The following is a 26097-nucleotide window of genomic DNA, read 5'->3' on the forward strand; positions in this document are numbered from 1 at the left end:
TAAAATTAAAAATATGAAACCGTAATTTATGAAATAAAGAACAATTATGATCTAAAGGGTATCAAAATAATAAAAAAAAAAATAAAATAAATAAAAATAAAAAATAAATAAAAAAAAAATAAAATAAAAAAACTTAATATTTATTTGTTTACTTTATTAAACATTTCTTTCAATGTAAGTTGTTTCAGTTGCTTCGTTTTATGTGATAATACTTTCTCTTTAATTCTATAAACAGACATAATTTCTTGTTCAGTTACAAAGTTCCGCTGTTCAAGTCCCGTAATTGCTGTGCCGGGAATACCGACTAACTTGTCAATCGAAATTTTTTCGTTTTCACTAACCTCTCTGTCACCTTCTTCATGTCTTTATCCATTTTTTGCAGCAATTCCACTTTTTGTTTGACAGACATCGAAACATACTTTCGTTTTGTAGATCCTTTGGGAGCTCCAGCATTGGAAATTCTATTTGACATAATCGAAAGTTCAAGTTTACTTTTATAAAACTGCTCTTACAGTCTGCAAAAAATAATAAGCCGCATCCAATTCGAAGATTAAGGAACAACACAATCATCAACATTAACTGAAATAGATAATTAGATAATTTTAGCTTATACTGTCCGTTATACATTAAACGGCACGCGAAAACGTATTCTGCGCTTGCGCACACGCATACGTGCAGTCATAAAGGTCTTATGCACACGCGTAAACGCCTATTCGCATGTGTCAACGCGGCACATGCGCAGAAAGTTTTTAGCTTTGAGGTCCGGATTATAGATCATTCCAGATTATGGGTGTCCGAATTAACGACTTTTGACTGTACATTCAAGGGCATTTCTTAGTTTATGTATCTCGGCACTATTATCTCTAATGTCAACAATATTAAACTTGAAATTGACAATAGATTATTTAGAGCTAATAGATGTTATCATGGTTTAAAGAATTTGTTAAACTGAAATTATTAAATTTCAAGACAAAAATGAATCCTTATAAAACTCGTATTAGACCTATTGTATGGCATGATAGTGAATGCTGGCCATTAACAAAAACAGATAAAGAAAGACTTCTAATCTTTAAAATAAAAGTACTGTGAAAAATATATGGTCCAGTTAGAGAAAATAATAGATGGAGAATTTTGTTTAATCTTGAAATATATAGAAGATACCAACAACCTAGTCTGAGTCATCAAATTTTATCATATCATGTGGCTTTTACATATTTTTAGATGTGACAATTTGAACCTTGGAGGAAGCTTATTGAGATGGCCTTGGCCTGTGAAAGTCTGTAGTGCAATTGAAGAATTCTTCACAATGAGATATAAGTGCATTTTTAGTTTCTAATCCATGAAGTTTTCTCATGCATTTTACTCTTCCCAAGGAAACTGAATCATTCATTTTGCATCTAGTACCAATATCATTTTGACTAACTGCTAAATAAAATGTGGTATTATTTTGTATTTATAGTTTTTTCAGATGACTTTGGTATTTCTGTTCATAGTTTTCCAGATTATTTTTGCCACTTTTAAAGAGTAGTATAGCCACTTTTAAAAAGTAGTATAGTGTTCATAATGCATGGACAGTTCTTCTGTCAGCAAACATTTGACAGTTCTTTCTAGTCAAAAGTTTTAGAGAAATCCCTGTATATTTAGAATGTCTGCTACATTTTGCAGACTGAGTTAGTCATACCCATTTACTTTTTGTGTTGTATTTTAAACTATGTGATTAATTTTATTGAAGATGATATCAGAGGAGATTCAGAATCATTGGTCTATGAGTCTTTGAAACCAAGCAGCTTTAATGACACATTACTAGAGTCCTACATTTATCTTGAAATTACATATTTTGTAATGTCTAGTAAAGACAATATTGGAGAGGTTATTGCTTCTGTAGTGTCAAATCGTGTTGTCTCACAAACACCTCTTAATGGTTCAACTATTTCGTGTTCAGTATTTAGATTATAGTTTATGAGGTGACTACATTTTTCTTATTTTGATGTGATTTGCCACAAAGCTATGTATGTTATTAATTAAATTTTTTATTTTAGAATAATGCATAAAAATAATTTTTAAGGCATGGTCTTGCATATTACACTCTAAAATAAGAAAAGTGATACACCAAGAAGTTATCCAAGTGGGACAGAAATCATAGATGTGGTGTTCATGCATTGAAAATGAAATGGGAATAGTGTCATAAGAATTGAATGTTTTATTTAGGAAATACAGCTACAAGAGCAGGAAAAAAATTCAATAATGCAATGGCTACCTCTGGCCTTTGCCCTGCCCTTGTTATCCGATTAGACATTGACTCGTAAAGTTGGTAAATGTCCTTCTGTGAAATTATTTGCTATAAATGTTCTAACTGACGAGTTAGAAGGGCATGATCCAGGGATGGTCAGAGAGACCTATTCACCAGAACCCAAATGTACTCTGTTGGGTAGAGATCTGGTGATCATGCTGATCAGAGAAGTGTTGGAGAAGCACAAAGACATGCAGTAGAAGATGCTTGTGTAACCTGGCATTATCCTGTTGATATGTAAGCTGAGGGGCCCTTGAAAGGAAGGCTACACTATGGAGTATAAAATCTCATAGACATACTGTAAGAGTATCATGAATGACAATCAGAGGAATCCAGTTATCAAATGAAATGTCACACCATACCATAACTCTTGATAATCAGGCTGTGGAGCAAAGACTAGTAAGGTGAGTATTCCATAGCTGTCTTGGACATCTCTGGACATGTTTTCTTAGGTCATCGAGGATCAATTTGAAGTGAGACTCCTCACTGAAAACAGTTCTCTTCCATCCCAGGTGGACATAACTGCAGACATGTCTGACAGTGTGCAACAGTGAGGGGCAGTCAGTGCAGTGGCCTCATAATCACAGCCTCCCTTTTACTGAACTGCTTTTCAATGGCCGTTGCAGTCACTGGTGTTCTGCTTACACATTGGGTTGTTGATGATGATGCATGAAGGGCTGTTAGCATGAATCAAATGATCACTTTGTTCTCACTTTCTGTCTTCACTCTTGATCGACTACTACCATCTTGACACTCTGTATGGTTATGGTTCACTCATTCCTGCCAACATTGTCGAATGGTAGCATCACTCTGACCCAAATGTCTAGAGATTCTACAATTTGACCTTCCTTCTTCCTTTAGCTAATTGCATGTCTTCTCTCAAATGTTGCATCTGCTCGTATTGTATGCAAGGCATTGGTACAGTCCACATGGATTGACAGAACCACATTTGCATGGAAGTTGTGCTCTATTGGAAAGTTTTCTGTTTTATACACCATCAGGATGCTCCACAGAGATGCACTGGGTCTCCAGCTAGTCAGCCATTGGTCGTCAAAAGTTAATCATTTTCATAAGGTATGAACATATGCAATTTTATCTCATTCGGATTCTTGGTGCATTACTTTTTATGTGTTATAGAGTGTACATGCATATTTAATAATTAATTTTAATTTTTAATTCTTTTCTTACCTCGTATCTTTTTTGAAAATGTATGAAATATTTATTTTATTTTTGAAAAATCTCATTTTTTATATTTTGCAGTTGGAATTTATGCTGAACCCTCTGGCTTTTTAATCTCTCTTTTGGAAGGACAAAAAGGTGGAGTTACACAGCTGCAATTTTCTCCAGATGGTTTGCTGTTGTACAGTGGTGGCAGAAAAGTGAGTGAGAAATTTATTTATAAGTGTACAGTGGATATAATGTTAAAAATTTGTTTAAAAGAAAATCATATTTTTGGATATTATTATTATTTTGTCTGTGTGTGTGTGTGTGTAAATTCAGTCTCTAAGGTTCTTTCAAAATAAAAAAGTACTTGAAAAGTCTCTTTTGGGGAGGGGTCAATAGTAAAGCTAAATAGGTTTCTTTTGAATATTATTTTCAGTTAAGGAACATTCAAATCAGGTAAATTCTTGTAATTAACAATGATAACAAATTATTGAAGCACTTCTTTGACAACAGATTATCATAACATTTTTTAGTAATTTATTACGATACTATTACCATATTTATTTTACTTGTAAAGTAATGGCATATTTTCAAATTTCTGTTGTCCATGAAGGAGATACTTTAATTTAATACAGTACAAAGTCTAAAATCTAGATGTCCAATATCTCGGATAATTTGGACCTTCTGATTACCAGCAACCCCCCTTTTTTTGTTGCTTTAAGCTTCTGCATTTTGTTTCTTAACAAAATATGTGGAAAGTCTCAATTCTTAAATTTCATTTTGGCACTGATGCTAGCCTGACAGTTCGTGATTTATTATTTTTTGCTTTCCTCATTGCATGACTATCAGCTCAATGCAACTTGAAAAATGACTCGAGACTCGTGAAAAATGTCTAAATTTCTTCTTCTTCTTCTTCTTTTCTTTCTTTCTTTTTTCTTTTTTTTTTTTTTACTTTTAATGAGAGCATGGAACTTTTTATGTTTGGTGATCATTACAGACTTCAACTAATTTTTCTGTGAAGGGTTGAGTGTGTTGACGAAGATAAATTTTACAGAATTTTTTTCCCATGTGCAAAAAAATAGGTTTTGTAAATGATACTCATAACCCCAGTACTTGTACCAGATTAGAATTTGGGGAAGGCAAAATATTTAGAATTTAGAAAAGCACTGAACAACAAAATTAAGGGAGAGGAAAATCTTTAGAATTTAGGGAAGGCAGTGGGATGTAAAATTGAGAGGTTGCAAAATTTTTAGAACTTAAATAGGTGCTTGGATGTAGAATTTTGGTCCTGCAGAGACTGCATTGGGCCACAAAATGTCTAGTGCTGGCCATGGTATATATGGGAATTTATTTCGGATTCAGATAAGCCTTAAGTATGTGAGGAAATAATTATAATAAATAACTGAACTAGTAGAATAATTGGGAGACCTTCCTCAAAATTGGGGTGGAAGTAGAAGTTCAAACTCCTTGAGGCTCTGGCAATCATTTTTCTATGAAATACATTTACAAGACAACAACTATGCTCTATGATGCTAAGCTACAACTAAGCTTTATGATGATAGCCTGAAGTTTTTCAGATACTGCAAACAAAAGGCAAAATTTCTCAGTTAATAGAATTTGTGGAGAAATGGTAATAAATGAAGATGCTATAACAGAAGGTTTTCATTGTGATGGCAATGTCCCAATTATCAGTCAATTAATGGTCGATGAAATCTGTAGTATAGCTCTAAATCCAGGAAATATACTACCAATAGTGAAGAAAGTGACAGAGAGGATGTTGAGAAAGAAAAATTTTCGACTGACAATTTAGTGGGAATTCTCAATGCAAGACTTGAACAATTGTACAGTAGAAGTCCATTAGTCCGGAATGCCCGATAGTCCGGCATCGCTCCGGAAAATTGTAAAAATTTTGGTTTTCTCCAAAAGTGTGTCTTTAAAGCAAATAAAACCGCTTGAGAGCTATTCGGAAGTTTTCGGCGTAGTTCGAGATCATCCGGAAGCGCTCGGTATTGTTCGGAAACAATTAGCGGCCGGCTAGTCTCAGCTGTCACAACAAATTCAGGTGCAGTGCAGCTCTGTTAATCAGTGCTGCACTGCACTGACAAAGTGTCTTCGCCACTTTTTTGTGCGTTGTTGTTTTGTGTCCTTTCACATCGCAGTAAATGTAACTTTTGAAACTGTTTATAAAAAAAGTGATTTTCGTTCTAACTGTACAGTGACCATGTTTTCAAAACCTAAGCCTTCGAGTTCAAAAGGAGAGAAACGAAAACACGTAACACTGACCCTCAATCAGAAACTAGAAATCATCAAACGGCTAGAAAAAGGCGAGAATAGAAATGTTTTAATGAATGAGTTTAATATTGGCTCATCAACTATTTATGACATTAAAAAACAAAAAGATGAACTAATGAAGTTTGCTTCTCAATCGGTAACAACTGAAAAATTGGCTTCTAGACAAACATTAAAAAAACCAAAACTGGAACAGCTAGATAGTGTATTATTCAAATGGTTTAGTGCAGTACGTTCTGAAGGAAAACAAAAAGACATTCGTGACTTTTTTAAATCTAAGTGAAATATGTTTTACAGTACGTGTACATACATTATATGAAATGTAAAATAAACTTTGTTGTATGTATTTGCATACTGTATTTTTAGTTTAATTATTAACCTAATTGTTCTTATAATTACCGCCCAATAGACCGGAATTTTCGGTAGTCCAGCACCGAGCCGGTCCCGAACGTGCCGGATTATCGGACTTCTACTGTACTTATTTTTTTTAAGGTCATAAAAGCTCCATTGTTTCATAAGTCACTATTTCATATTTTTAGTGTTATATTTTCTAGATGTCATCTTACTAAATTTAAACTGAGGATCTAATATCTGGAAAAATCTCAAATCCGGAATTGTTGAAATCTTAAAGCATCTGGATCTCAGACTTTGTACTGTACTTTCTTTAAAAAAATATCATATTATTAATTTCAGCAGCTGTAATGCATTTGAAAAAGGGTTATTTGATTTTTCCTTTTCTTCCAAAGAAATTTTTTTTATATCTATGTAGAGATAAAGAAAGCTTTAAGCAATATCATGTAGAAATTATGTGATTTATCTTTGTATTTTTTAAAATTATACCTTGGTCATTTCATGATAATGAAGTTATGAGATTTATCTTAGTCATTGTGTAGAGAATATCATTGACATCGAAAAATATTACCGACTAGTTCATCTTTAACAATAAAGCCATTGGAATTTGAAAAACCAGCAAATGATGACCTGTGCTGGAAGTCTCTGTGTTTCCAAATATCGTAACTTGCCATTATGCCCAAATATTATATTCTTTATTTTCATACTGAAATCTTTAGACATCAGCTTATATCTTTTTTTTTTTTTATTTTTTTTTCCCATCAACTCAGCTGTTAAAAAAGAAACTAATTGCTGGTAGTTTTGTTTTGGATTAGATTTTTAATAAAATGAGTTAATTACATATTTTTTTCTTTGTAAATTTCCTTCATGTGAACCTAAATGTGATCAATTATTTCATTGTTAATTTCAAAACACTACAGTTTGATACAAAGTAAAAGCCGAAATATGATATAAAAAATATCTCCACTTATTTTATTTTCTATACACAAACTGTAATAGCACTGTAATTAATGGTTACTGTACACAAACTTTCTTCACGTATTTACTTTTCTCTGTTCTTTTATAAATAAGTAGTTTTAATTTTCATACATTTTAAATTTCAAAGTATATTTTAATTGTGTTTATTTATGTTTTATTGAACTGATAATATTTTTATTGAAACTTTATTATTTTTGTTGAATTTTATATGTATATGCATCATAAATGGAGAAAAATTAAATAAGATATCTGTGAACACTTTGAAAACATTTTCATATTTTTAATTTCATATATTTTATTTTATATTTTACAGTTTTTTTTTTTACTTTTTAAGTTCATATTTATTTTAGGACCCAGAAATATTATGTTGGGATGTACGGAATTTGGGTTCGGTGTTGTACTGTATGCGGAGATCATGTTTAACTCACCAACGGATGTACTTTGATTTGAGCAAGTAATACACTTTTCTTTTTTCTTATTAAGTGCTTAAAATTTCTTTAATAATTTGCTTAAAATTTCTTTGTTTTTGCACATTGTTGGAAAATTAATATCAGTTCAATTTCTATATTAAAATGATGCTTGACATAAATCTGATAATTATACTATAATTTAAAATTCTAATACAAAATAACTCTAAATTAATGATTGATCATGTGATCACAAGTGAACACATTTAAAAAAATTCATGAAGTTCTCTCATTCAAAATGGTTTTTGCAATCCTATTCAGCTGTATAGTGTACTTGGATATCACAAATTTTATGTTTTCTTTGCTTACTGAATTTATCGTACTAAAAAGTAACACTAAAAGGTAAGTAAAATGTAATATACTATTTTGTTTTTAATTTAAATTCATGCTTAATATGTGTATGGACCATTTTCTATTAGAAAATTTGATGTATTAGGATGTAAAATCTAGGTGGAACAGTAGAAAAAGTACTCGTTTTTGAGTAGAGACTGTGGACTTCAACAGCATGAGACTTGAATTCATTTTGATTAATTAACAGCTATATATGCTCTTTCCTCAAGGAAAAATGGGATATTTTAGGCATCTGGAGAATATGCTATATCACATCATTAATACCAGATGAGCAGTTTGTGTTGCTGAAAAACTAGTGCTACTTCTCATCCCAGTGTGATTTTGAGCCACTTTTCTTTGCTTGGTATCATCCGATATGTGGAATAATTCTTCATTAGATGTGATCCAATTTTTATTCCTGGAACTGCATATTGTTCAGTATATTTTTCAGCCTTAATCCTTTAGTGTACCATTATACTCTTGTATGGCAAAATTAAATAATTTATTGATTTTCGTTGACCTATTTTTAAAAATAGACCTATTTTTAAAATAAATAAGACCTATTTTTTATGGGTAAAGACCTATTTTTTACGAGTGTTTCAACTGAGTTTCCTTTTATAGATTGATTTCAGTATTTGTTTTCTTCCGTGTTTTGTTATTATTTTTTTAAATGTATAGATGATGTTATAATCTCATGATGATGATGTTATAATCAGATGATGTTATAATCTCATTATAATCTCATGATGATGTTATAATCTCATGATGTAATATTAATAAGTAATCATTGAATACATTTTCCAGTTTTTTATTGCTTTACTCAAAGCATGGTTTGACAAATCCTTTCTCTAAAATTTATAAAATATTTTGTTTTAAGCGTGTACAGTTTTTTTGTTAATAGTTCGTTTTGTGAAGTTATAAAAAGGGCTAATCTGAATCTCTTAAAATTGAGCATTTTAAGATAAGTATAAAACATGACTCAAGTTTCTTCATCATTGTAGATATGTGCTGTTGTCAGAATTGCAGCATGTATTATTATTTATTCATATTTATTATTATTTCATTGTTTAAAATTTGATTATGGCAGAGCCTTCGAGGACTGTCTACCTAAAGCAAGAGTGGCTAATCTTTATGGGAAGAGTTCCGCTATCTGGGGGAAAAAGCTGTGCGTGCCACTTCCAACTTTTCTAGCATAACTATTGTTAATAAGCATTTTTAAAGATTCAGTCAGCTGGGTTATATATTAAATAAAAATGAATAATTTGAAACATTTAATTCTAAATAACTATTCAACAGTCAGCACTTAATTAATGTGATTTTTGAATAGGTAGTTTTTTTTACCAAGTCATCTGTTTTACGATTAGTTCTTGAAGATGCTAATCAAATTAAGTGTTTAGCTACATATCAGTTAATCTTGAATGATATTTTGATTTTTTGTTCATAATAGGAAAATTTGTTCACAAACATACATTAATCCAAACCTACAACAATTTTTGACAGCCAAATCATGTAAATTTTGAAACTTGCTTGTTGGTACAAATTTCCGAAATTTTAATATACCGTAATTTCCGGAAGAAACGCTGCGGCGTTTACATGTTTAAAACTTAAATTTTCAGCGGGTGCGGCGTTTCTACCCATGCGGCGTTTAGGTGCACTAAAAATAAAATATTTCCTATGATGGTCATTGCACATAGTTTGGATGGCCTTGTCATTGTGCATAGACTGGTGCTGTTCCCACACAAAAGACCACTCAGTTGCTTTTTGCGAACTTTATTTTGTTTACATTCTTTCCCTTGAACGGACCTACATGCCTTATTCACCCTAAACGAGATCTCAGAACAATAACATTCTTCCCCCTTTCAAATCAACATTCTTATCAGTTTGAATAGTCTCCCTCCTCTGCCATTCGATGAATCTTCCAGGACCCATCCTCTCCCCACCCCTGCCTTTTCTGCAATTTTTTTCAAAGGTGGACGCGACTCCACCTGCCTCGCAATAACGAACTCTGACGTATTTCCTCTTCAGCATGAATGGATTTTTCTTGGCATTCTGCCAAATACAGATCCCATCAGTTTGGGTACAGGTACTTGTTGGATAGTTTTTAAGTAAGAAGGGAGCGGAAAATTTTTGAAAATGTCTAAACGGCACAGAAGCTATACATTTCTTACCTTTAATTTATTTTTGAGTTATGGTTTCATTTCATGCATTTTTCTTAACTGGTATGTCATATATCAGGACTTACGTTGAGTTTTTGCATCTATACGGCCCACGACGATGTCACGCGCAATTTAATCTATTGCGGCGTTTCTGTGTAATTTTAATTTTTTTCCCGCCATTTTTCTGGAGTGCGGCGTTTACACTGATGCGGCCTTTCTTCCAGAAATTACGGTAATTCGGATCACCTGTAGTTGAAATAAGTTCCTTAAATTTGCGTTTCAGTGTAGTATGCTGTTGTAGGTCAATAATTTCGTTTTGGATCTCAGTTGGGTAACAATTAACGTCTTGCAGAGAAGTAGAATTATTATATTTATTTTAATGTGTTTACCTACTGACAAAATTCATATAGATGGAAATACTATTTTTTCAAATCTTTAAGTTTTAAATAAGTTTTTGCATGTTAAAACTCCTCTGTGCCACAGCTGCAGACTGTTGCCTTTGTGGATGACTTTCATAGTGAAACTCTCCGTGCTTCAGCTGCACATTGGTGCCTTTGTGGAGGATTTTCATTAGCGAAACTAGATAGTATACATGTTTGTTACACATAGGGAAAACTATGAAAATGCCCAAGCAGCCAGCCCATTCGGGGATTCGAACCTCAGACTCACTGTTCAGCGACTTTATTACTCGGGTATTGGTGGGCCTCTGTTTTTCATAGTCATAATTATTATTTCATTATTTAGTCATATTCACTATTATTGCATTCATGCAATTTATTATTTAGTTGTGAATATTCATAAAATTTCGTATTTTTTGTAATTGTTAGTTTATTTATAGTAGTTTAACTTTTGTTCCTTTTATGGAAGATTTTCAATTATTTTCAACTAATTCATATTACAACATTTCAGAAGTTCAAATATGTTAATATTTGTAATTTATGCAAACATTTTTGTTATATCTGGAAGAAATTCTTAGGTGCTCATGTTACAGAAAGTTATAACTTTTAAATTATTTGAACTTGTTTTCTACATTAAACTCTTATTTTTATTTTAGATCTGGGCGCTACATTGTTTCTGGTAATTATAATGGAATTATTTCTGTTTGGGACAGTTTGAAGGAACCCATAACTGGAAATGCAGATGATTTTGATGTTTTAGAACCAATACAGTTCTATTTAGCTCACGAAGACTGTGTTAATGGAATTGGGTAATTTCCCCCTCTTCTGTCACAAAATAAAAAATTAGGATTGAATATAATAATGTACATTTTTAATTCGGTCAGAATTAGTTATGCCAATCTATATGCTATTAAAGTGATTATTAGTTTAAATAATCGAATTTCCATAGTTTTAAAATTTTGGTAAATTCAGTTTTGTAACTAAACAATATTAATTTTAGTAATAACAATTATTTGAGTACTTGGTAAAGTAATTCTCAAAATTCATTCTTGTAAAGGTTCTATTTAAACAACAATGAACCAGGAATTTTCTTTAATTTTTAGTTTTGAAAGTATCTTATATAAGATTTGCTAATAGTAAATGAAAGTTTCAAAAGATATTTATTTCATATTCTCTGATATTAATATTAAATAATAAGATAATTATTCCAACATTTTGCCAATGGAGGATATGAATTAGTGTCTTTCTTTCTCAAAAAAATGGAAGACGTAAATCAATATTTTTCATTTGTATTAAATATTTAATTCAGTCATTGTTTTTCATGAATCAGCATTATTCAATTTTCAGTCATCAAAGGTGTAATGCACTAAAGTCTGTTTTGTCCATACAGTATTGTATTTTGTTACTTTATGTAATCATTGTATTTTGTTACTTTATGTTTGTTATTTTCCAACAGGATTAGCTAAGAATAATACCCAAAAACCAACAAGAGAGAGGAAATACCCTTGGAACATTCTTTGAGGTGTTCTCCATCAAAATAAAGATGGAGCTGCACAATTAGTGTAATAGGACTATACCTGTATAACCAAAGGGTGAAATTCTGGTATCCCACCCTCTTGTTCCTGTGCCTGGTAAATTACAGTAAAGGACACATAAAATTCACCCATTAGTAAGTAATAATGCTAGAAGTTCCAGGTGGTAATCCTTAATCTTCTTTTTTCTGGCACTTTATTTGCCAATTCAAGAAGGGGTTTTATAAATCTAAATTTCCTTGTATGCATCGCTACAAGCACATAAGTGAATTGCATTGTTCTATTAAATTGTAAGCATAACCAATTTAGTAGAACAATGCAATAATGGTGCAGAAATTTCCATTTGTAGTGCAATGATCCGATGCCAGAATAAGTTTCTTGTCGTTGCACAATATTAGAACGAAATCACTATCCCCAGAGTACATGCCTGCAGCATCATAAATAATTTGTTTTATGCCCGGTTTCCTGTAAATACATTCAAGAAGGAACCTTATCTTGTTTAATGCATCAGTCTTTTCCTGTACTAGTTTCTATTTTTTTTTTTTTTTTTTAATGATTCCAGAGTTTCACCACCATATTCCAGAGTCTATATGAAATAGCAAAAGGCAATTCCCTCCCCCCTACAAAGTTGATCAGGGAAAAATTCACTAGAACTATTGTCATCTCATTAGCAATCTGAGCATCATTTTACATATGGAAATAAACATAATTCACAAGTTTATTTTCAGATGTAAAATGAGGCAGAGATTGCTAATGAAGATGACAATAGTTCTGGTAGTTATAGTGAATTTTCCCTTGATCAACTTTGTAAGGGGAGGGAGGGAATTGCCTTTTGTTAAGTCATATAGATTCAGGAATCTGGTGGTGAAACTGGAATCATAAAGAGATAATAGAGACTACTACAGAAAGAGACTGATGCATTAAACAAGATAAGGTTCTTTCTTGAATGTATTTACATAAAATTGGGCATAACACAAATTATTTATGATGCTGCAAATATTTCTGAAGTTGTAGGCATGTTCTCTGGTGATAGTGATTTCATTCTAATGTTGTGCAAGGACAAGAAATGTATTCTGGCATCAGATCAATGAGCCACAAATGAAATATTTTAGTCACCATAAATGAATTGCAGTGTTCTATTAGTTGGTGATGCATAAAATGCAATTTACTTACGTGCTTGTAGCAACACTTACAAGGAAATTTAGATTTATAGGCAATTGAATTGGCAAATAAAGTGCCGGAAAAAAAAAGATTAAGTATTGCCACATGGAACTTCTAATGTCTTTTATTGTAATTGACCAGGCACAGGAATAAGAGGGTGGGATACCAGCATTTCACCATTGGTTATACAGGTATAGTCCTATTACACTAACTATACGGCTCCATCTTGATGGAGAACAAACACCCCAAGGAGGATTCCAAGGGTCTTTTCTTCTCTCTTGTTGGATTTGCTTTCATGTCATTCTTAGCTAATCCTGTTGGAAAATATCTGACTTCAAATCTTAGTTTTAAAGTATATCACACACTTTGATCAGAAACTTAATGGTTTTATTTAACAGCAAAAACTTTCAAGGATGAAAAAATAACATCAAGACAGAACAGAAACATTTCTCAACTAAATCCTAAAAGTGAAGCAACAACCTGTGATAGAGTTTCCTATGCTAAAAATCTAAGCCTATCGATTTTGAGGGCAAATAAAGCCCCTCTTCATCTGCAACTGAAAAACCAAGTTACGGACATATTTATACCCCAAGGAAGTTGAGAGAGAGAGAGAGGAGAGATTAGCGCCATCTGTTAGTAGAAATAATAACGAAAATTGAAAAATTAGGATAATACAGCATAAATAATATGTTAGATTTGATTAAAATCATTAACTAAACATGGTAAATTTCGGTGAGCGTGAAAAGCTTTCTGGATAATTTTTGCAGATCCATAGTCAAAACTGTGATTAAATTTCCAAATATGATCAGCAATAGAAGACTTGTAAATTTCACCTTTTCAGACATAAATTTCATGTTCCTTTAATGCAAAACTTTAACCCTCTTTTGGTTTGGCTGATATATCTCGAACCACACTGACAAGATATGCTATAAATTCCCCAAGAATTGAAGTCAGAAATAGTATCTTTAAGAACTGAACCATGGATCTTATTGATAGGTGAGAAAATAACTTGGAAATTGAACTTCTGGAGAAGTCTTGCAATTTTGTATAAAGATGAAAGGTAAGCACGACTAGGTTATTAACATTATTTCTCTCAGCGGAATGCTTTCTTGTATGCAAAGAGGAAAACGTTTTAAGAGTTTTATCAATGACCATAGGAGAAAATCCTCTGTCAGTGGCAACTTGGCTCAAATAATTGAGTTCATTATCAAGTAGAGATTCAGAGAAACAAACTTGAAAAACACGAAAAACATGATGGTAAAAAGAAGCCACTTTTTGTTTAGTCATGAGGCAAACAAAGAGAAAAAGAGTTTATGGTAAAGGTTGGTGTTGAAATCGAATTCATTGCAAATCACAAGAATATCAAGGAAAGGAAGAGTATTATGAGATTCAAATGTGTACTGGATGGATGGGTCAATCGAATTAATAATAGATAAAATATAAGTCTTCTTTGTTGCCATCAAAAAGCCAGAAAGTGTCATCAGGGTAGCGAATCCAGAGACAAAAATCTCTCTCTCTGGATTCGCTACATTGACATTTTTGCGCTTTTCGGTGATAACAAAGAAGATTTATCACATATTTTATCTATTATTAATTCGATTGATCCATCCATCCAGTTCACTTTTGAAACTGAATCTGATAAATACTCTTCCCCCTTCCTCGATATTTTTATGATCTGCAATGCATCCGATTTCAACACTACCGTTTACCGTAAACCCTTTTCTCTTTGTTTGTCTCCCAACTATGTTCCTCTGAATCTCTACTTGATAATGAACTGAATTATTAGAGTGCAGTTGCCATTGACAGAGGATTTTCTCCCATCGTCATAGACAAAGCTCTTAAAAGTTCTCCTCTTTGCACTCACGAAAGCATTCCACTGAGAGAAATAATGCTAATAACCTAGTCATGATTACCTTTCATCTTTCTACAAAATTGCAAGAATTCTCCAGATGTTCAATTTCCAAGTTATTTTCTCACCTATCAATAAAATCCATGGTTCAGTTCTTAAAGATACTATTTCTTACAGAACCATAAGTCTACTGGAATTGAATCGAGCCAGACTGGACTGGAACCCATCCATGACTAAACAAAAAGTGGCTTCTTTTTACCATCATGTTTTTCATGCTTTTCAAGTTTGTTTCTCTGAATCTCTACTTGATAATGAACTCAATTATTTGAGCCGAGTTGCCACTGACAGAGGACTTTCTCCTATGGTCATTGATAAAGCTCTTAAAAAGTTTTCCTCTTTGCATACAAGAAAGCATTCCGCTGAGAGAAATAACATTAATAACCTAGTCATGCTTACCTTCCATCTTTATACAAAATTGCAAGAATTCTCCAGAAGTTCAATTTCCAAGTTATTTTCTCACCTATCAATAAGATCCATGGTTCAGTTCTTAAAGATACTATTTCTTACAGAACCATAGGTCTACTGGAATTGAATCGAGCCAGACTGGACTGGAACCCATCCATTTGGCCATCATTCCCTCAGAGCTCCTTCGGCAGACTAGCTTCACCATGCACCAATCAAATTTGGACCCCGTTCATGCAAATATTTAGCATCTTCTCACCTAAGAAGGGGGGGGGGGAACTTGCATAATAAAATAAAAGAGAAAAGCAATAGAGCTTTGATTAATATGACAGTCTGTCTAGGGTAGTCAGTTTTACCTGACCAAGTTGCAGTCTCAGGTCTCAATATTTATCATCGTCGACGGTAAGTTTAGGATCCGATACCAAATCTTCTTGTACTTCCTTCTGTAGCTTTATGGCTGCATCATTTTGCATTACCTCCAAGGGATACAAAGCTTGACGGCAAAGCATAAGAGTATAGCTCCTGACTTGGTTTGGTCGCTTTGGAGAATAAAAGTCTCCTGACTTGGAAACTGTTCTATTGCATTTTTCTTGTTTATTTGTGTAAAAGAATATATGGTGCTTTTTACCACATGTAAAGGGAACAGTTTTGAGTTTACACTTCCTAACAGAATGTCCTGATTATGTAACAACAGCATGTCATTTGAATCAAAGCATAACTTTCAAATAATGATAAATTATGCGCCTGGTAACACCCCGAAGAACCAGATCTATATTTCAAAAAAAATATACAGCTTTTTCTGCCTTCACGGAAGAAGTGAACAGTTCCGCTGCCGAAGGTTTTAAATGGAATTCTTGCTTTAAACTTTAATTTACCTTTTTACTACCATGAGCCAACTGGTAAGAGACTTAAAAAGATTTAGCTACCAAAGAAATTCTTTCCCCGCTTTGAAATTCACCATGCAAGAAACACAAAAGACGCTGAAGGTCAGATTCCTTTTAACTCAGCGTTTTCTCATGTTAAACTTTCTAACCCTTTACGGGAAAACCTAAGTCTCTCTCAGGTTTTTAGTACTTCATTCAGCAATACTTATTCTACCAGTGGGTATAATGTCACACAATATTTGTCTCTGTTTATTCCCAGTGTTTCTAAGACTCTTAACTTAGATTAAAGTTCATCATACAATTTCCACAAAGAATGTGTACCTTGTTTTTGAATAACAAAAGTTAGCAATTCCTGTTACCTAAACATATTTGTAATACTTCTATTGTATTCTTGTTACTATCACCAGTTGGCAGAGAGCTTTTAACTACCTCCTCCATGGCCTGTGACAAGTAAGCAATTTTATCATTATTATCCAATGTGGATTGGGGTATTGAGAAATACGGCAAAGCACACTAGGGCTATCTGCCTAAGGGAGGGATACCTTTGTGGAGGACTTTCTAAGGGAAACTGGCTTGTATACACGTTACACATGGGGAAAACCACGAAAACGCCCATGCAGCCAGCCCATTAGCGGGATTCGAACCTCGGACCGAACTACCAATATTCAGTGATTTTACTGCTCGGCCGCTGGTGGGCCTATTATCCAATGTGGAATCCTTATCAGTCTTTTGGAATTGTGTCTAAAATCCTAACCATTTTTCCACATTACCATCAAAATTAGGTAATACATTCTTTGGATAATGCAGCATTTTATTTTGAACTACAGTTGAATCAGTTTTAAAGTTACATTTGGAGTACCAGAAGCAAGGTGTTTTAATTTATTTTCCAAAGGTCAAAATATAATTCAAATTCATCCGCTTCCTTAACCATTAAAGTCTCATCCATGATATCTTTAAGCTAATTTCAACACCAATTAAAACTTGAGCTGTTTCAGCAGTAACTTTTAATTTACTTATTTTTTTCCTTCTCGATTAAATTTAGTTTCTTCATTATCAAATGCATTATAATAATCGTTTAAATTGGGTGCGTGCTAATTTTAAGGCTTCCATGATAAAAAAAGAAAAATCACTTACCTTGCTGACTGATGTGTAAAAATGTTGATTTTTGGCCTGATTCTTAGCTAAACCTGTGTGAAAATATCTGACTTCAAATCTTAATTTTGAAGAAATTTAATCTAGATCAGAAACTTAATGGTTTAACTCTTTGAAGGGCGGTGGTTATCTAGAGTGTAAATGCAACGTATTCATTTTATTTAAAATGTATTTTCCCGATTGGCAACAACAGTTTTTTTTTTTTTAGAACGATAATAATTTGAACGGTAATGTTTTTTGAGCAGTAATGTTGACGGTAATGTTTCTGAATAAAGCAAGTATTTAACAATTAATGTTTGACGGAATGTGTTTTTAATAAACTAATTAAATGCTAACATTTCAGAAGTGGGATAAACTAGAATTATTATCTAGATTTAACAACGTATTGCCTTAACGTATGCTAAGCCTAAACTGAATGCGGAAGCTCGCCAAAACTGAAAGTAGAAAGGTCGGTGAATTTATAAACTGTTTATGTTATGTCTAAGTATTAAACGGAAAGAACTTAAGTATAATTATTGTATTAGTATTTGAAAATTGAAGTCTAAGATGGCTTATTTGGCAAGAGGCAAAAAATGTGATTTAAAAGAACTTGCTTTGGAACTTGATGTAGATGTCCCTTCTGATATTAAAATTGTAGGCTTAAGAGATATGATTTTGAATAGTAAGAATTATAACGAAGACTTTACTAAACAAATGCTAGATAGAATTACGAGGGCTATCCAGAAAGTAGATTACGTTTTGGAATAAAAAAATAAACAAAGTATAGGAAACAAATTTTATTATATACAGATGAAAGCCACACTCAAATACTACTTTTCTACATAGTCACCATACAAATTAAGGCATTTATCGTAGCGATGTACGAGCTTGGAAATTCCTTCGTCGAAAAATTCGGCCGCCTGCGCCTTCAACCACTTCGTTACCTCTTCTTCCACTTCGATCTTCGTCGTGAACATTGGTTCGGCCATTTTGAAATCTTATGACCCACTGACGCACTCCACCTTCAGTGATAATGTTGTCCCCATACACTTCACGAAGCTGCCGATAGATTTCTATCGGTTTACAGTTTTTTGCAGTCAGAAACCTTATTACTGAGCGCACCTCGCAGCTCGCGGGATTTTCAATTAACGCAGACATTTCAAACCGTCACAGTATCTGAAAGGAGCACAGCACGAACCTCTCACTAGCACGGCTAGATGCCGACTGAGCTGCGCAACGCTCTGACCCCAAGATGGCCGCGCTAGCCCCGCCCCTAGCGGACACAGACGGAAACGTAATCTACTTCCTGGATGGCCCTCGTATAAATGATCGTTTAGACAGGGAAAAGTTAGAAATTTTAGAAAAAGAAAAAGATAAGCAAAGAGCATTTGAAATAGAAAAATTGAAAATAGAAGCGGAAATCAGAAGTAGTAATGTAAATGATTCTGTTCCTTCTAATGTTAGTAGAAGTAATATTTGTGATATGAGTAAATTAATGCATAAGTATGATTTGAATGAAGGTGATATAAGTTTTTATCTAGTTTTATTTGAGAGACAGGCACGACGTATTGGGTTAGAAGAACAAAACTGGGTTTCTCAGCTGTTGGGTCTATTGCCTTATGAAATAACTCAATGAATTGCCCGTGGATCAGAAGAAAAAGCTAACGACTATAAGCACGTTAAGCAACTGCTACTGAGAAAATTTAAGTTAAGCCCTGAACAGTTTCGGCAAAAGTTCGTTGATCATATTAAAACATTGCGTAATACGTGGAAGGACTTCACGTTTGAATTAAAAAATTATTTTGAAGAGTGGCTTGCTGGATTAAATGTAACAGATTTTGACTCTTTAAAACAACTTATTATTACTGATCAATTAAAGAAAAGGGTCCCCGCTGCTATCCGAGACCATTTCATTGATGATTGGTCTAAATTCATTAATCCTGAAGAGTTGGCTGAAAAACTAGATGAATATGAAAATATTCGGGCAGGGATAAAAGTACTTCAAGTAGAAAATAAAACTTTTAGGCATAATTCAAAGCCCAAATCTGGTTGTAAATTTTATGAAGGATCCTATAATCAGTATTCAAGACAAAGAAATGTTAACGATTCCATGCAGACAGATGGTAATTTCAAAGTGGGTTTTAAAAACAGTTTTGATAATAAATACAATCTGAGAGATAAATTTTATAAAACAGATGAAAGGAAAAGGGAATATAATCCTGACATCCGCAATGAAAAGGGTGAGCCGAAATGCTTCAATTGTAATGATTATGGACATATAGCGACAGATTGTCCTCAACCTAAAAAAGAAATTATTTGCAGGAAATGTAAGGAAAAGGGTCATACTTTTAAAAAGTGTACGTCTAAGAATCCAGACTTGACAAATGTTAAAAATTATTTATCCGTGGACCAGAATTCAGGTGTTTCACCAGCTGTATATTTAAAGTATGCTCGCATCAATAATGGAGAAGAAATTACTGCAATCATAGATACGGGTTCTAGTTCGTGTTTATTGAAACAGTCTGCGGCTAAGAGACTGAATCTTATTGTAAAACCTGATGTGGAGGAATTGTTTGGCTTTGGGAACCAGAATAAACCAGCCGCTAGAACATTGGGAAAAGTAACTGTTAACTTAGAGATTGATAATGTGGAAGGAAAGGACATTACAGTTCTAATTGTAGGAGATGAAACGCAACCATGCGACTTATTAGTTGGTCGAACATGGATTGATTTACCGCATATTGCATACGCCAAGATAGGTAATATCTTGCACATACGTTATGCTAATGACTGCCCATTTTCACAGTTGCAAAATGATAGCAACACTCCGCGAATTAAACTGAAGGCTTCCCAAGAAACTCAAATCGAAAGTAATACGGTTAATTTCGTGAAAGTTAAAACTGATGAAATAAATAACGGTTATGTTTTAATAAGTGGATCAGAAGATAAGTTAGGCTCATTATTGAAAGTAATACAGGGAGAAACAGTGATACCAGTTACTAACTACAGCGATCGAAAACTATTTTTGAAAGAGAATCAATGTATCGGTAGAGCGGAAGTAGCAGAATTAGTTGAACCAAGTTCAGATCAGAAAACTGAAAATTCAAGTCAAAAGGAAATACTGATAATAAATGAAATTAAGGAGTTTAGGAGACCGATTACTTTAGAAGAAATTAAAGTTAATAACAATATTACGCCAGAGAGAAAACAGGAAGTTTTACATTTGATAAATGAGTATCGAGATTGTTTTGCATTAAATATGGAGGAATTAGGGTGTACAAACTTAACAAAAATGGATATTAAAGAAATTGAAGGGAGTAAGCCTATTTGCATGAAGTCGTATAAAACCAATGCCGAAGAGCGTGCTTCTATAAAAAAGATAATAAATGAATGGAAGAAATATGGAATTGTTACTGAAACAAGATCTCCGTATGCTAGTCCAGTTTTACTTGTAAAGAAAAAAACAGGTGAATTACGATTAGTGATAGATTATAGAAAGTTGAATTCGCAAACTGTTAAAGATAAATTTCCACTCCCTAGGATAGATGATCTTCTTGAATGTCTTAGTGAGTGTAAAGTTTTCACTACATTGGACTTAGCTCATCGATATTTGCAGATTCCTTTATCTGAAGAAGCGAAACTGAAAACAGCTTTCATCACTCCAGATGATACTGGTCAATTTGAACGTATGATCTTTGGGTTAGCTAATGCACCTGCAGAATTTCAGAGACTTATGAATCAAGTTTTAGGTCCATAAAATAAAGAATAATAAATAAATAAGTATTGTGCTATTTGGCTTAATAAAGAAGTATTGTGCTATTTGGACGACATATTAATTCCGGATAAATCTTGGAAAGAAATGATGGAAAAACTTAGGAAAGTGTTTGATAGATTGAGAGAAGCAATGCTGACATTGAAACTGACAAAATGCGAATTTGGAAAAGATGAAGTTGAGTATTTGGGATTTCTAATAAAATCAAATGGTATGCAACCTGGACCAAGAAAAGTACGAGCCATATTAAACTTTCCTAAACCAACCAATGAACATGAAGTTAAACAATTTTTAGGTCTTACAAGTTTCTTTAGAAGGTTTGTACCGAAATACGCAGAGAAAGCTGAGCCGCTAATGAGACTGACGAGGAAGGATGAAACATTTCGTTGGAACGAAGATCAGCAAGAAGCATTCAGTACTTTAAAGGATCATTAAATAATGAACCACTACTAGCATTATATAATCCCGAAGCAGAGACTGAAGTGCACACAGACGCAAGCAACAAAGGACTGGCAGGAATGCTGTTACAAAAAGGTGAAGATAGAAAGTGGCATTTAGTTTATTGTGTAAGTAAAGGAACAACAGAAACATAAAAGAATTATCATTCAAGCAAATTAGAATTAATGGCTATAGTTTGGACTTTGACACGACTTCGACAATTTTTAATTGGAATCCGATTTACGGTAATTACAGACTGCCAAGCTTTAGTTTATTTAAACGTGAAGAAAACTTCAAATCCTCAGATAGCAAGGTGGAGTAATCTGATCCAGGAATACAATCTTGAAATAAAGCACAGGCAAGGCAAAAGAATGAGTCACATAGATGCATTGAGCCGATCGCCAGTTGATCAGCCAGAAGAAACTTTAGACTCTATAATTGAAAACAACTTGGAAGTTTGTTTAACGCTAACGATAGATGAACAAATTCTTGTGATTTATCATTCAGATCCAGAATTACGCAAATTAATAGACATCTTAAAGAAAAAGATAAATGATAGAACGAATGCAGAGAAATATGTAACTGAAAATTACGTCTTGAAGAATAATCGATTGTTTCGTAAAGTGAAAGATCAGGAAAAGGAGAAATTGTTATATGTCATACCTAAATTGATGAGAAAAGGTATTGTAGTAAAATTTCACGATCTTTTGGGACATTTTTCAGCAGACAGAACTGTTGCCAAAATCAAGGAATCATACTGGTTTAAAGGAATGAAACGATATGTTATGTGTCACATTTCGATGTGTTTCGAATGCCTAGTAAATAAAATGCCTAGTGGTAAGAAACAAGGAGTACTGCATCCAATTAGACCTGGTAGAAGACCTTTTGCAATTATACATATAGATCATTTAGGACCATTCGTAAAAAGTTCCAAGAGGAAGTACAGAATTATTTGTAATAATTGATAATTTTACGAGATTCACACGCTTATATCCTATGAAAAGTACTGCAACCAAGTATGTGTTAGTTGCATTGAAGAGTTTTGTAGATGATTTTGGGTTACCAGAAAAAATTATCAGCAATAGAGGAACATGTTTCACAACGAAGGAATTTCGAGAGTACTGTCAAAATAATGGAATCAGTCATACACTCAATTCAAATCAGCATCCAAGTGGTAATGGAATGGTGGAAAGAGCAAATCGAACAATTTTGGCTACGATTAAAACGAGTATGGAAAATCCGAATCAGAGAGACTGGGACAAAAAGATTAAGGAATGCGAAAGAAATCTAAACAATATGATAAATAAGACTACAAATAAAACTCCTTTCGAAATGCTTCACGGTTATTCACCAAAATTTAACGACGGATTGATGAGGATGATTACAGATGAAGACGCAGATGAATGGGAGAATCCAGTAATCTTACAGAATGAAGCTGGAAAGAGAATTGAAGATATGCAGATGAAAATGAAAGCAAATTATGACAAGAAGAAAAGTAATTCTTTAAAATTTGAACGAGGAGAAATAGTAGTTATGAGAAGAGTACCTAAATCAACTGGAGAATCAACCAAAACACAACAAAAGTATCGAGGACCTTTGGTAGTTACAGAAGTTTTACCAAGTGATACCTATAGAGTGACTCAATTAGAAGAGAAGGTGAAAGGACATTTCTTTAGTACGACAGCTCATGTGAGCCAATTAAAGTCATGGCAGTGTCAAGCTGAATAAGAAGACGATGATGATGGTGATGACATTAGTGTTACTGGGGATAACGATAACAACACGCCGCATATTACTAAAACTAGGACACGGAAAAAGAATAGAAAACGACGGTGAATCTATATGACAGCTAAAGACTTTCGAACTATAAACATTAATATTACAGATTTAATTTTTTTAAATATAGGTTCTTAATGTTCCGAGGTCGTAACTAAGTCAGGATGCCCGAATGTAAATGCAACGTATTCATTTTATTTAAAATGTATTTTCCCGATTGGCAACAACAGTTTTTTTCAGAACCATAATAATTTGAACGGTAATGTTTTTTGAGCAGTAATGTTGACGGTAATGTTTCTGAATAAAGCAAGTATTTAACAATTAATGTTTGACTGAATGTGTTTTTAATAAAGGAACTAATTAATTGCTAACAAGAGTAACCACCTTGCTATTGAATGTCTTACTCACTCGTGCGAGTGGTTTTCAAGACTGACCATTTCTGAAGTTCCCTTGTAGCTCATTAGATGGCAATCAAGAAACATAAGCCAGCAGTTGTTGCAGCAATTCATCTTCAAAAAAATAAGCATCAGCTATCGAAGACAACATCACGACGATGTGCACTCTGCAGCCTGTAAGAACAGTGTGAAAATAGAGCACATACAAAGTTGCACTCTGCTTGAAAAAGAAAAACTATTTCCATGAGTACCATAGAGATTGATTTGTAGGGATGTGTTCTGTGTGCAGTGGTCACTGTCACTAACCACCAGAAGCGGTCATTGTTTTCATGCGTCTTGAACAAAATATGTGTAATTGTCGCAAATAATTTCATTGTAAAACGTGATATAGTAAATAAAACAAGAGTTTTGCTTAAAAATTTAATTGCCTTTTGCTGCCCCTCAAAGAGTTAATTTAACAGCAAAAATTTTCAAGGAGAAAAGTAAACATAAAATCTTAGATGGACTCTTGTGTCCTAGGAAATGCTTGTATTTAACTGGCAGCTATTCAGCAACTAGGGAGAAAACCACATCGTGCATAGAACCACTTGGTTCCCTTGGCATAAATCACCGTCAGAGTTAGACTGGACTCTACTGCTGCTCTTACAGGACCATTGATCTATTGGAATTGAATCGGGCTGGACTGGACTGAAGACTGGAACCCATTCATATGGCAAACACCCCCTCAAGAGCTCTTTCAGCAATCTTGCTTTGCCGAGAACCAACTGAATTGAGCTGCCCTTCTGTGAGCATTACTAGAGCCATTCATGCAAATATTTTAACACTGTCTTCCCCTACCACCAAGCTTCTCAACAGCACTACTGGTTAGCCAATATTTTGAGTGAAACATGCTGCGCAGATACTAAAAACTTACAAACATCCATGCCTTGTCCAGGATACAAACCCAGGCCCATTGGTATGGCAACTGCAATCTACCAGAGTGGTATTATCCAGTAATATGCAATAGCAGAGTTTAGAGGAAATTACTGACAAAGAAATGCCAAAATCTGTAAAGTATTGCTTGTGTACTATACATGAAAGAAATACATGAAAGAAAATAAGAAATAAGACGTATTTTTAACTTCCGTATAATGCTGTCAGTAAAGAACACTGTTTTAAGAATTTCCGTGCTAAAAGTAATAATAACAATAATAATTGTGCAATGAAAATTTTCTTTTAATAAGCTATTACATTTATAAGGTATTCTCTCCATCCTTTCTGCATGCCTTCGTCGAATATGCACTCAGCGCATATTCGAGAGGTCAAGGTTCGAGTCATGGAGATGGCATTGCTCATTTTTCACGTCTCCTGCATCAAAATAACCTAATGACTCTGCACGTTTTTTGAAAAGGTGCATTTATATTTCACTGTAAGAACTAAGATTTGATTCATTTTGTTGTATATTGCTAAAAGTGTGTTAATTGTGTGTATAATGCTATACAAAACTTTTTCTAAAACATTATTTCTTTATCTGTTTACTTTTTATTTATTTATTTTTTAATGTTGAAAGATTTTGTGGGTAGGTAGGCAATAGTTTCAACCTGACAATTGACTCCTATCATTTTACAAATAAGGTTCTAAAATTAACATTTATGAATTTGTTTGAGTGGCATTTTCCACCAATTAATAACATGTTGTTTTGCAGTATGCATCCTTTTTTACCTCTACTGTGCTCATCATCTGGCCGGCGAAAGTTTCCTGAATTGCTTTCTGAAGAGGAAGAAGATATGTTTACTTCCGAATTTTTAAAATGTGATAATTCTCTTAGACTGTGGTGGACTGGAAAACGTAGTTGATTAGATTTTGAAATATACTTAAATTTGTAATAATTGGAACAAATGTCTGTAAATAAAGCTTGAACTTATTTTCATGTATTTAGTTGTAATGCTTTGAATAATTTTTAGTGCAAGAAATTTACTTAAACAAAAATTTTATATTAAGCTCTAAAACTTATTTTCTGTTTCTGCTTAAGTTAGCTGAACAATTTGTTGGACAAAGTAGCTTTTCAGTAATGTACTTGACAATCGTTATAATAAGCTCTGTTATTATAATGAGTGGTCATAATCATGAAAATAAATTTAACATGTCAGCAATTGAAGACGTCTTGCACCAGCTGCTTTAATGAAATGTTTGCTATAACTAGCATCGGCTGTATTACTATATATAACTTTTGTATTGTAATAAATAAATACGTTATGTGAAAATAATGCAGAACACGAGACTGAACATATAATA

The 26097-nt window shown here is 33.3% G+C and overlaps 1 protein-coding gene across 2 annotated transcripts in view; it reads left to right on the forward strand.

Annotated features, from left to right (window-relative positions):
• WDR79 (Telomerase Cajal body protein 1 homolog) overlaps positions 1-25736 on the forward strand; it is a 78409-nt gene extending 52673 nt beyond the window's left edge. The window contains exons 7-10 of one of the 2 annotated variants that reach the window (XM_085823204.1): positions 3551-3669; positions 7423-7526; positions 11080-11232; positions 25508-25736. In XM_085823204.1, the coding sequence (XP_085679330.1) occupies positions 3551-3669; positions 7423-7526; positions 11080-11232; positions 25508-25658 (527 nt within the window). In that variant the 3' untranslated portion in view covers positions 25659-25736. The remainder of the gene's footprint in view (positions 1-3550; positions 3670-7422; positions 7527-11079; positions 11233-25507) is intronic. The other variant, XM_085823205.1, reaches the window with a different exon arrangement.
• The last annotated feature ends 361 nt before the right edge of the window (positions 25737-26097 follow it).

This window comes from Stegodyphus dumicola, chromosome 9, assembly GCF_044657685.1.
Source record: "Stegodyphus dumicola isolate Sdum_Otavi_A_Nest chromosome 9, ASM4465768v1".
NCBI lineage: Eukaryota > Metazoa > Arthropoda > Arachnida > Araneae > Eresidae > Stegodyphus > Stegodyphus dumicola.